This window comes from Malus sylvestris, chromosome 5 (genome assembly GCF_916048215.2).
Source record: "Malus sylvestris chromosome 5, drMalSylv7.2, whole genome shotgun sequence".
NCBI lineage: Eukaryota > Viridiplantae > Streptophyta > Magnoliopsida > Rosales > Rosaceae > Malus > Malus sylvestris.
The window spans coordinates 23,410,220-23,422,911 of record NC_062264.1 but is presented as its reverse complement, the minus strand read 5'-3'; the positions used below and the strand labels follow the sequence as shown (position 1 = coordinate 23,422,911).

General features: G+C 34.8%; 1 protein-coding gene and 1 non-coding gene across 2 annotated transcripts; one reads left to right on the top strand and one right to left on the bottom strand.

Moving 5' to 3' along the window:
• The first annotated feature begins 1,557 nt into the window (after positions 1-1,557).
• On the top strand, positions 1,558-5,455 carry LOC126623225 (endo-1,4-beta-xylanase 5-like). The gene is made up of 8 exons (XM_050292023.1): positions 1,558-1,765; positions 1,879-1,913; positions 1,990-2,128; positions 2,683-2,855; positions 2,962-3,063; positions 3,166-3,312; positions 3,943-4,581; positions 4,913-5,455. Exons 1-8 carry the CDS (start codon positions 1,684-1,686, stop codon positions 5,246-5,248), a joined length of 1,653 nt encoding a protein of 550 aa, XP_050147980.1. The 5' UTR covers positions 1,558-1,683; the 3' UTR covers positions 5,249-5,455.
• Positions 2,221-2,293, bottom strand: TRNAE-CUC (transfer RNA glutamic acid (anticodon CUC)). The gene has a single exon. It is a non-coding gene; the product is annotated as a tRNA-Glu (tRNA).
• Positions 5,456-12,692: the final 7,237 nt, after the last annotated feature.

The following is a 12,692-nucleotide window of genomic DNA, read 5'->3' as shown; positions in this document are numbered from 1 at the left end:
CTTATTTGCGGGAGAGAATCTCTCCTAATCTAATTAAAGTCATTCTATGTAATAATTTTGGATTTGTTGTACATTTTCTCACACAAGTCATTATATTCTTAATTGGCACAAATAATTAGCCACACCCTTGGTTTGTATTTTTCAAATAGGCCAAGCCGCTAGTAAAAAGAGGTCACTAATTGTGACACAATTACCTTATTATTGTAATTATACGTAGCTAACTGTTAAATTGTAAGAGTGACATAAAGCTTTACTTTTTATGATATACAACCTAGTTGCTACGCACTGCTAATTCCAATCCAATACTTACAAAGACTCCAAAAAACATATCACGAGTCTTCCGTACGCGGTTGGGTGCCAAGTCTAATCCCCTCAATAAGTTCTTAAGTAGTTTAAACATGAACTTATGTAGACTAAACATGAACTTATGTTACTCATTCATATTGGCATTGGGTGATGAGTTTATATTTTATATGTGACATTAATACATTAAAACATGATATATCATGACTCAACTAGGCCAATTCATCTAGTTAGTGAGTGTACTTAGTTGCCCCTGTCTACCTGTATTGCTACGCATGAAACTTACTAACAATTTTGATATTCTCCTTAAGCGTCACTACTACAAAGATAAGATGTCTGACAAAATGTTTTAAAGAGACTGATGTATGGTAACTAGCAACAAGAGAAGCGGACTACATCTTTACCCTTTAAAAAAAAAAAATTGAATCCACCACTAACACTACGTGATGATGTTACGAGTAACAACAAATATCATGACCATGTTCTTCTCCACATAAAAAACAAGAATGAATTCACGGTTGGAATGTTTGATGCGTCCATGAACTAATGGCCATCACATGAAGCTCTCACTCTCACGCAAACATGTGACCAGCCCACGGACTCCTCAGTGTCCCTTCGGGCACTGTAACCCTTGTGACCTCCACCTCCTCATTTTTAACTACATTCTTTTATTTGAACCTTCCATTATTTTGGATAATATTTTACCTAAAAATAAAGGAAGTGGTCCAATATAAACTCTTCTTACTTATAAATTAAACCCATAACCTCAAATTTTCATATTCCATTCTAAGACCATCTCCAATGGTTGGGCTAAAAACCAAATATTTTAGCCTAGAAACAGTTTTTCTGCTCCAACCGTTCTAGCCTAAAATTTTAGCCCGGGATTATTAAAGAATAAACTTAGGTTTTTTGTTTTGTTAAATTAAATTTTCAAAAAAATATGTAGACTATCGTAAATTAATTTTATGAACATTTTAATCTAAAAAAATTTAAATTCCGATAAATATTGAAAAATTTAAATTCTGATTTCTGGGCTAAATTGCGGAGGGACTCTAGCCTTAGGTTAGCATTTAGCATTTAGCCCAAATTTTCCTCTTGGGTTGGAGTGGGTTTGGGGGGAAATTTTGAGGGGTAATTTGGCTTTTAGCCCACCATTGGAGTTGGTCTAACAAAAAGAGTAATATATTGGGCGGGTTTGCATATGTTTTTCTTTACGTGTGTTTAGTGAGTTATTTTTGTATATGCGTATCAAAATGTGACTTGGAAGAAACATAAATGACACTAACTCAAAAAGGAGCGAAGCAGTATCCTTTATAAAATCCGTTTCAGATTTGCAGTAGTAGAACATTACACAACTCAGCCTCCAACCTCCAAGCAAAAATGGAAGACACAAATATCACATTTAGCTTCCTATTGTTCTTCTTTCTCCTCATGGGCTCCTCCTCCTTCGTTGTTTCATTTGGTTCGCTCTTCTTCCCCCTTCCTCTCTCATTTCGTCTGGTTTTTCAACAATGCAGAGATGTCCAATTTTCACATGTTACTATTTTTTTTTTTTACTGTTTTTCCACATTGCAGACGGCCCACTGTATGATCCTACTGCTTACACTGAGGTAAAAGATAAATGCGAACAAATTATATGTGGGAATTGTGTTTTCATCACCCGGATCAATTGTTTTGTTTGGGCAGTGTAAGTTGCAGCCGGAGGAGCCTCTGTACGGCGGCGGGATCATCGTTGATCAGTTGGGAACCACTGCAAGTAGTGGAGTTTATTCACCATCGTTCATACTGCACAATCTCACCCAGGGCACCATTTACTGTTTCTCCAGTTGGGTTTCTCAACTTTTTACCCTTCTCGTTAATTATCTATTCATTTTTCGTTAATTTAGGGTAAAAAATTGGAGGGGAAAGAAAAAAAGATTCCGTTGCCGGGACTTGAACCCGGCTCTCTCGGGTGAGAGCCGAGTATCCTGACCAACTAGACTACAACGGATTGCTGTTATGCTTGTCTTGTTCAACTTATTTCTTAATATAATAGATGGGCCATGCGCAGGCTGGGCTAAGCTTAACTAGGCATTAGGTCTAAACCCTAAAATTACCCAGAAACACCAAAGCCCAGCCCAGCCCAGCCCAGCCCATTGTGTCTAAAAAAACCGACAAAAGCAAGCATAAGCGTTATAGGAATAAAACTCAGGTAACCCTGATTCTTGAACTTGCATAAACCAGTGTCGAAGGCTTGAGGTCACTTGTAGATCGCTTAAAGTCCTTTGCATAAGGAAAACAAAATCCCTCACACACGCGTGACTGCACTGCACTAAACGGGAATTGAATCTACGATATCTAATGACATTAGGCTCATATGGTCTGGGCTTAATCCAACAGGTTGGGTCAAGATAGAGGGTGAGGGCTCAGGTCTCATAAGGGCAAGCCTACAGACAGAAAATGAAATATATAACTGTGTAGGAACTGCTTTGGCTAAGCATGGATGCTGGTCATTTCTCAAGGGTGGCTTTGTCCTAACCTCGCCATCCCAATTATCCATCTTATTCTTTCAGGTAATTTTTCCTTCTCAACATATTTTCACTACTCATCTTTTACTGCCCCCCAAAAGTTTCAAAATTTAATGTAAATTTTTAATATTTTTGTTTCGATTGTATGTAGAATGCAGATGACAGTGCTGTAAACATAGAAATTGCCAGCTCTTCTTTGCAGCCATTTAGTGTTCAACAATGGAATGCATATCAGGAATATATGATCAACACCGTAAGTATATATATTTTCATTTGATTTGGATCTCTGGTTAATTTAACTATGAAAGACTGAAAGTTGTTAATTTTGTGTAATATTTTCTTTGTTTTTCAATAGAAACGGAAGCGTGCCGTGACGGTTCATGTCTCAGATATGCAGGGAAAGAGGCTGCAAGGAGCGGCAATTGACGTAGAGCAAGTCTCCAAGGATTTCCCATTTGGATCTGCAATTGCAAAGACCATTCTAGGCAATCTGCCCTATCAGGTTAGGATGCAGTCCATACTCAGAAAAACTTGCGTGGATATTTCATGTAGGACAGAGTATGGCAGCGGAATTTAAATAATTTAGCGGAAGCAAAAACACATTAAACTTATCTTAAAACAATGGTAAAGGATAATTGGAATTACTCTAGCCACCACTTTCGTTCTGCATCATTATGCTATCGTGTGACATTGTTGAGCAGCATAATAGTTCAGTTAAAAGATGACATGTATTTAAGAAATAATTTTGATCATCAAATTTAACCAATGTTATCTTAATTTTAAATGAATTGTTCTGATACTCAACACTGTTACATGACAATAATTGACCGATGTAAGTTTCTCTCATACAATTGAGCCTTACGCTTGAAAGAATTGCCCTTTATGCAAAAACCAATCTTATAAGCAACATGACAACAACGAGAATGCTAAGCTAAGAATAGATATTTTGTGTTCAGGAAATAAAAATTTTGATCCTATCATTTAACTAGACTGTTATGTCACTCATCATTGTCACGTGACATGAACAACCTAACATAAATTTTTCTCGTAAAATCAAGTCTTATGTTGTTTATGCAATGCATCAACATAATTACATTGAGAATGCTAGCTAAGAACAAAATTTACAATCCAGAATTGGTTCGCAAAACGATTCAATGCCGCGGTGTTTGAGAACGAACTCAAGTGGTACGCAACGGAACCTGAACAGGGCAAAACCAACTACACCGTTCCAGATCAAATGCTGCAATTTGTGCGTGCCAACCGAGTCATTGCTAGAGGTCACAACATATTCTGGGAAGATCCCAAATACACGCCGCCATGGGTCCGAAACCTCACCGGCAGCGAGCTGCATTTGGCGGTGAACTCACGAATCCAAAGCCTAATGAGCAAGTACAGAGAAGAGTTCGTCCATTGGGACGTCAGCAATGAAATGCTTCACTTTGATTTCTATGAGCAGAAGCTTGGCCCCAATGCCACATTGCATTTCTTCGAGACGGCACACAAATCTGACCCTTTGGCAACCCTTTTCATGAATGATTTTAATGTGCTGGAGACTTGCAGCGATTTAAATTCAACCGTTGATTCCTACATTTCAAGGTTGAGGGAACTTAGGCATGGTGGAGCATTGATGGATGGGATTGGACTAGAGGGTCATTTTACAGTACCAAACCTCCCTCTAATGAGAGCAATCCTTGACAAGTTGGCCACATTAGGCCTTCCCATTTGGCTCACAGAGGTTGATATCAGCAGCACTCTAGACAAAGAAACACAGGTAAATAAGTTGTTACACATAGGAACAGAAACTACGGTAGGACTGCCTGATTAGGATAGCTCTCACACCAGAAGGGATCAACATCCCATGCTTTTGTGAGAGTGTCATACATATGACGAGGTTGGGTGTTCCTACTCAAGTTTTTCTCTACATAAAGGGCACGAAAAACTACGTGGAGTTGTTCCAACCACTTGCCTAGTTACAAAATGACATGTGTTCAAGTTTAATGTTCGGGTTTTAAGCGAAGCATTTGGCTCGACAGAAACAATCTCATGTAAAATTATTTTCTACTCCCGGACTAACCTACTATATTTTCTGTTGTTGTGTATAGGCAATTTATCTAGAACAAGTTTTACGAGAAGGCTTCTCACATCCATTGGTGAATGGGATAATGCTTTGGACTGCATTGCATCCTAATGGGTGCTACCAAATGTGCCTAACAGACGATAACCTTCAAAACCTACCTGCTGGTGATGTGGTGGACAAACTCTTGAAAGAATGGCAAACTGGGGAGGTAGAGGGCCAGACAGATGAGCATGGATCATACAGCTTCTATGGTTTCTTGGGTGAATATAGAGTAAGTATCAAGTATGGCAATAGGACTTCAAGCTCAACATTCTCACTGTGCCAAGGTGAAGAAACCAGACATGTTAGCATTCAATTGTGATACAATTGGATATCATATTCGAATGAACCTCGTAATCCTAAGAAAATAGGTTTTTTAGCTTACTAATTTGTTGATGCACAAAACCGGGAGGTCTTGGAACAACGTAATTCTGACTGTGAATCTGCAAGAAAGTAAAAAACACAAGATGTATCATGGTTCACCCCAATATTTGGGGTCCACATTGATATTGTTTGTATTTCCCTCTAATTGTATGTATGGGTTATAAGGGTGAGGGGGAGTCCCCCAGAGAAAGAGAGAGTTTGGGAGAGTTTGTGAGGGTATTGCCCTCTGTTGGGTTCACCGAGTCCAATTTGTGAAGGGGGAGGAGTCCCCTTTTATAGAATAAGGGGCTCCTCCTTTTACATAATTATAGGCTGGGTAATAAGACCCAATGTGCCAAAGTCTGAGGCCCAATATGTGTGGTACCAACATAATTCTTTAATTCCAGTTAGTAAGAGGGATCTTGAACTAAGAAATAGATTCTAGAAGCTAAAAAAGGGTACTAAAAAATTAACGATACTTCTTTATCTTTTGAATTGTTCTACCAGATCGGTCGCTCATGACATTTGGTCTCTACCTCGACCCGATGATAAAATGGGTTAAAAATTCTGTCTCGTTAGGACATGTATTTCTATTACTAGGAAATTCAGAAATGAAGTAGTTAATGGTGGAGTTACCATTTGTAGTGACAAATCTTGTATGTGTTCCTAAGAAAAGGAAGCTGCCCATTTTTGGGGTCTCTTAGGGGTGTGGAAATACATAAGAAAAGGTATAATGACAGACCGAAAGGCTTGACTAGAAGGAATCGACGGAGAAGTTTTGTGTTATATATCATTCAAACTTAGGTGCAAAACGGACAACATTATTTTATGATGAACTTGGCTACGCCCATATCTCCTAACTATATAGAGATTTAGTTTCAGCAAAAAAGTAGAAAATCCACAATTTAATAAGAAAAATATATAATTTTGTATACAAATGGTTTTAGATAACCTACCGTTTGACCCTCTGAACTATTACTCAAGTTAAATTTGTCATCCTAAATGTGAGATGTAGACTACATAGGGGGACAATATTCTGCATATTAAAGCAACACCAAAAGAATTTAAGATGGGCAAGAGAAATGCTAAGAAGATTCTCTCAAAAGTCAGATTCTTTATGAACTCTCCGCCACCTCATCTTTTTTGCACAATTCCCATGCCAATATTATAAAACATTATATCAAAAACATGAGGTGGTGGAGACTCTCACTTTAGAGAGTCTCCTTAGCATTTCTCGAAGGGCAATTAAGGATTCTAAATTCTTTAGAACCTCAGGCGTTAATGTTCTTCTACACGGTTAGAATTATTAAGTAAACTACAGATTGACTCCTTGAATACTACTCCAGTTAAAATTGACCTTCCGAACTACTTTTTGATAACTTAACCTCCTAAACTATTTGAAATAAGAAAATTAACTCCTCACTGTCAAAGTCGATGAAATTTCATCTACTTTGCCGTCAAATATTGGCACGGTTTTACCCTCAAGAGTTAATTATGTGCTAGTATTTGACAATAAAATAGATTGAATTTCATCGAATTTGACGGTGAGGGGTTAATTGACTAATTTAAAATAATTCAGGGAGTTAATGTACCAAAAAAATAGGGAAACTTTAAAGAAAAGCTCTATGTACTGTTCACTTTAACGAAAAATCACATTCTTACTCTAAAAAGTCAATCCTGATACTATTCACTTGCAACACATTTTTGTCATTTCCATTAATTTTCCTAAAAAATAGTCCAAATGATCAATTTTAACTGGAATAATAACTCACGAGATCAAATGACAGCTTACTAGGCCTGGCAATTCCTGACACGATCCAATAACCCGACACGACACGACACGAAATTAACAGGTGTTCGGGTCGACACGATAACGAATCGGGTGTTATCGGGTAACCCGATAAGCACCTGTTAAGATAACGGGTTGATTCGGGTATACACGTGGGTAACACGATACACGATAAGCAGAATATTAATTTAATAATTTTATAACCCTAAAAAATACTATAATAATTATATATATTAATTTCACAATTTTATACCCCTACAAAGTTTAAAACTATAATAATTATATATATATATATATATATATTAAATTAACTATAATAATTATATATACTATAATAATTATACCCCCAAAATATTAACTAAAATAATTATAATAATTATATATACTATAATAATTATACCCCCAAAATATTAACTATAATAATTATATACATATATATATATATATATATATATTAAGTTTTAAATTAAATTTATACCCCTAAAAACTATAATAATTATACATACAAATAAATAGATTTAAATCTACATAATATATATATATATATATACACCATTGTACTTGATGGGATACACGAAATTAATTTCAACGATCCAACCGTTAAACTTGTTTGTATATGCTTAGAGATTGCATCAGCAAAAAATCGCAAAAAACAAACATTCAGAGATCAAGTAACGGTACAAAACTTTTTGACAGTTATAAAATAAAAAAATCACGATTTAACGGTTATTTTAACTCCGATTTTGATGATTTTTTACAGCTACACTCGTTGACCCTATATGAATACAATGAATGAATTCGATTTTCAATTTAAAATATTTACACTGAATTTTATATTATACTTAATGAAAGTATAAATAAACTCCAAATGTTAGTGAATCTATCGTTTTTATGAGATACAAATTCTATGAAACTAATTTCAACGATCCAACCGTCAAACTTGTTTGTATATGCTTCGAGATCGCATACGCCAAAAATTACAAAAAATAAACATTCAGAGATCAAGTAATGAGACAAAACTTTTCGACGGTTATAAAACAAAATATCACGATTTAACGGTTATTTTAACTCCGATTTTGATGATTTTTTACAACTACACTCCTTGACCCTATACGAATACAATGAATGAATTTGATCGTCAATTTAAAATATTTACATAAGTGGATACCACAAAATCTTATGTTATACTTAATGAAAGTATAAATAAACTCTAATTGTTAGTGAATCTATCGTTTTGATGAAATATGAATTCTATGAAACTAATTGTAACGATCCAACCGTCAAACTTGTTTGTATATGCTTCAAGATCGCATACGCCAAAAATCACATAAAACAAACATTCAGAGATAAAGAAATGAGACAAAACATTTCGACAGTTATAAAACAAAAAATCACGATTTAACGGTTATTTTAACTCCGATTTTGATGATTTTTTACAACTACACTCCTTGACCCTATACAAATACAATGAATGAATTTGATCGTCAATTTAAAATATTTACACAAGTGGATACCACAAAATATTATGTTATACTTAATGAAAGTATAAATAAACTCTAAGTGTTAGTGAATCTATCGTTTTGATGGGATACGAATTCTATGAAACTAATTTTAACGATCCAACCATCAAACTTGTTTGTATATGCTTCGAGATCGCATACACCAAAAATCACAAAAAACAAACATTTAGAGATCGAGAAATGAGACAAAACTTTTCGACGGTTATAAAACAAAAAATCACGATTTAACGGTTATTTTAACTTCGATTTTGATGATTTTTTACAACTACACTCCTTGACCCTATACAAATGCAATGAATGAATTTGATCGTCAATTTAAAATATTTACACAAGTGGATACTACAAAATCTTATGGTATACTTAATGAAATTATAAATAAACTAAGTGTTAGTGAATCTATTGTTTTGATGGGATACGAATTCTATGAAACTAATTTTAACGATCCAACCGTCAAACTTGTTTGTATATACTTTGAGATCGCATACGCCAAAAATCACAAAAAAACAAACATTCAGAGATCAAGTAATGAGACAACTTTTCGATGGTTATAAAACAAAAAATCACGATTTAACGGTTATTTTAACTCCGATTTTGATGATTTTTTACAACTACACTCCTTGACCCTATACGAATACAATGAATGAATTTGATCGTCAATTTAAAATATTTACACAAGTGGATACCACAAAATCTTATGTTATACTTAATGAAAATATAAATAAACTCTAAGTGTTAGTGAATCTATTGTTTTGATGGGATACGAATTCTATGAAACTAATTTTAACGATCCAACCGTCAAACTTGTTTCTATATGCTTCGAGATCGCATACGCCAAAAATCACAAAAAACAAACATTCAGAGATCAAGAAATGAGACAAAATTTTCGACAGTTATAAAACAAAAAATCACGATTTAACGGTTATTTTAACTTCGATTTTGATGATTTTTTACAACTACACTCCTTGACCCTATACGAATACAATGAATAAATTTGATCATCAATTTAAAATATTTACATAAGTGGATACCACAAAATCTTATGTTATACTTAATGAAAATATAAATAAACTTTAAGTGTTAGTAAATCTATCGTTTTGATGGGATACGAATTCTATGAAACTAATTTTAACGATCCAACCGTCAAACTTGTTTTTTATTAGGCTCTTATTTTCGAGTGTAGATGTAGTACTTAAATGGCAAATATGTTTTAATGTTTTGAAGTAATATTTATATGGTAATGTGTGATATGTGTAAATTTAAGAAAAAAATATTTTTTTCTTAACGGGTCATAACGGGTCGGGTCACTTTACCCCACCTGTTAAGAACCCGTTAAGATAACAGGTGTGACACGACACGACCCGTTAAGATAACATGTGTTATACGAAAATGACACAAACATGACAGTCACGACCCGTTTGCCAGACCTACAGCTTACCCAATAATTCTAACTAAGTAGAAGAACATTAACTCCTGAGGCTGTGAAGAATTCAGAATCCGTAGTTGCCCATCTTAGATTCGTCTGGTGCTGTTGCTTTAATCTGCAGAAATTGTCCCCCTGTGTAGCTTGTATCTCACATTTACTCCACACCAACTTCTTTACTACTTTTCTAAGATGCCATGATTCCCAGCAGACTAACCTTTTGATACTTGTGTAACAATTGCAATTAGGCCAAATTGGCGAATCTGCTTTCTGAAGTTAAGTCAGTTTGTCGACAAAAGTAGCACACGAGTGACAAATGTGACGGATAATACAAACTTTTTGTAAGTATGAAAACACCTCATATGTGACCAAAACATGTATATTTTGCTGAAAAATTCATAAAAAATGCGAATTAAAACTACATGCATCAAATTAGAACTTCGCCCGAACTACATTGGCCCAAAATTATAGTTTGAACTTGTAATTATGCACTCAAACAAAAAACTAATAATATAATAATGTTAGTGCATCCTACACAAACAATGGTTAGGATATAATTGAAGGGTCATTATTGTTTGAGAAAAACTTGTCCAGGCACCAAGAGGGATCATTAGAATGCAATAAATTGAGGATATGATTCTGGTGGGAAGGGAAGGACCCACATTTTACTCAAGGTGTGTGATATCTACACATCCTTTTTTACTTCTCACACACCTCTCTAATTTTCGACCGTCGGATCGGATAAATTGAAGAAGATCAACGAACAGAAATTAACAAAGGGTGTGTGAGAAGTAAAATGAGGTATGTATATAGCACATCCCTTTACTTAATGGAGAAACTGCTTAATACTATAGCATTATGAGTCCCCATGTTCATTGAAATCTATAGCATTATAAGTCCCCATGTTCATTGAAATCTGATAGGATGTAGATCAACATACGCCACCTTGAGTAACTTCCGTCAGCACATAAATAGTTTGTAACTCAAGTGGTTAAAATCATTTATATTGTCATCTTTGGTTTTCTCTGCTTGATATCACTTGTATCAGAAGAAATGACGGAAAAACTTCGATTAGGACTAATTAAGTTGTCCGCTTACGCCAGTTTAAATAATCACTAAGCAATTTTGCTAAGATTGGTCCAAAAAGTGGTTATGAAAATTTTCAAAGGTGGGCCAAAAAGAGCCTATATTCTCATCTCAACAATGTCAACATCATGTTCCTTTTATGCAAATTTTCGGAAGAAAAGTTGATGGTCTATGATTACATCAAACATTAGAAGGTAGCTAATTATGCATTTGCACAAATCTATCACTTTTGCTCCAAATCCCTCTTTATTTTAGTTGTAAAGATTTGTTTTGCATTTGTTCTTGGGTCCCCAAAACCCACTGACGATTAGGTTATTGCCCCTTGAAAATCCGACCTACGACTTCAACCCCAATGCACTATCTCACCAAACAAATTAATAACATGGAAATAACTTATAGGGTTTCGTACCACCTCATGTTTATAACATTCATTGTATGAACGCAACGTGATGTTAGATGTATGTCAACAATCTGTGATAATTTATATATGCTAATAAATAATAAATGCAATAGGAATTAATAGAATTTAAACTAGAATACGAATTATAAAAACAAACAACTTGAAGATCGAGGCTTGCATACCGCAATGTCCTTGAAACAGAAATTTCGTCCCTACTCTGTGCTTGTAGTTCTACGGACGTCTGCTTCACCAGGATTCAACGATCAAGTTAAAATTCCAGCACCGGAAAATTTAACTTCTGGCGAATTTAGTGTGGTTCTCTCAGTAAAAAGGTTTAGGAATGTAGAAGATGAAGTTGATTATTTTCTGTCTACTAAATGCCATGCAGATGGATGTATATATAGCAGATGGATGCCTGTTTGCAACAGGTATGAGAATGGGGTGTGACTGTTGGGAGACTTCTCTTCAAGGGGTGCTTTGCTCTGTGTTCAGAAAGAACTCTCAGACTTCAAATTCGAATTTAAAAAAATAATTAATTAAATCCGAAAAATAATTAATTAAATAATTTAATTATTAGAGCCCGAGCCCAATGCCCATCTTTTGATAATTAATTATATATTAATTATATATTAATTATAATTAATTATATATTAATTACCAATTAATTAATGCACCTCAAAGCCCAGCCCTAAGGATGAGCCCAATTTTAGTCTCCAGGCCTATTACTTCAATCACTTTCTATAAAGGACAAAGCCTTATAAAGTGATAAAATCTTTTGGGAATGGCCAATGTGAGATAATGAAATGTCTACTCAAACTATTTAAATTTCCAACACGTGGTATGAAAATTTGTCATACATAAGTTTTGCTCGATATTGAGTAGGAATGAGTGAGCAAAAACACGAGTTCTAAACTCAGTATAACTCCCATGAACACGACATATTTTCTGATCTTGTAATTGCACGTATTCAAAATTTACTTCAACACGTCTTGTCCCAAAAATATGAACCTTGAAGGCTTGAACTCTCACAAGTCGTAGGAAAAAGAAAAAAAAAATAGAGAGAGATTAAACATAAACTTGAAATGCCCGCAAAGTGGTGCCTCTCAAACGGAAAGCAGCCTACAGTTTTACTCACGCATTCGATTATACACTTCCTTTTCAAGAGAAACCTTCACAAGCCACACACAA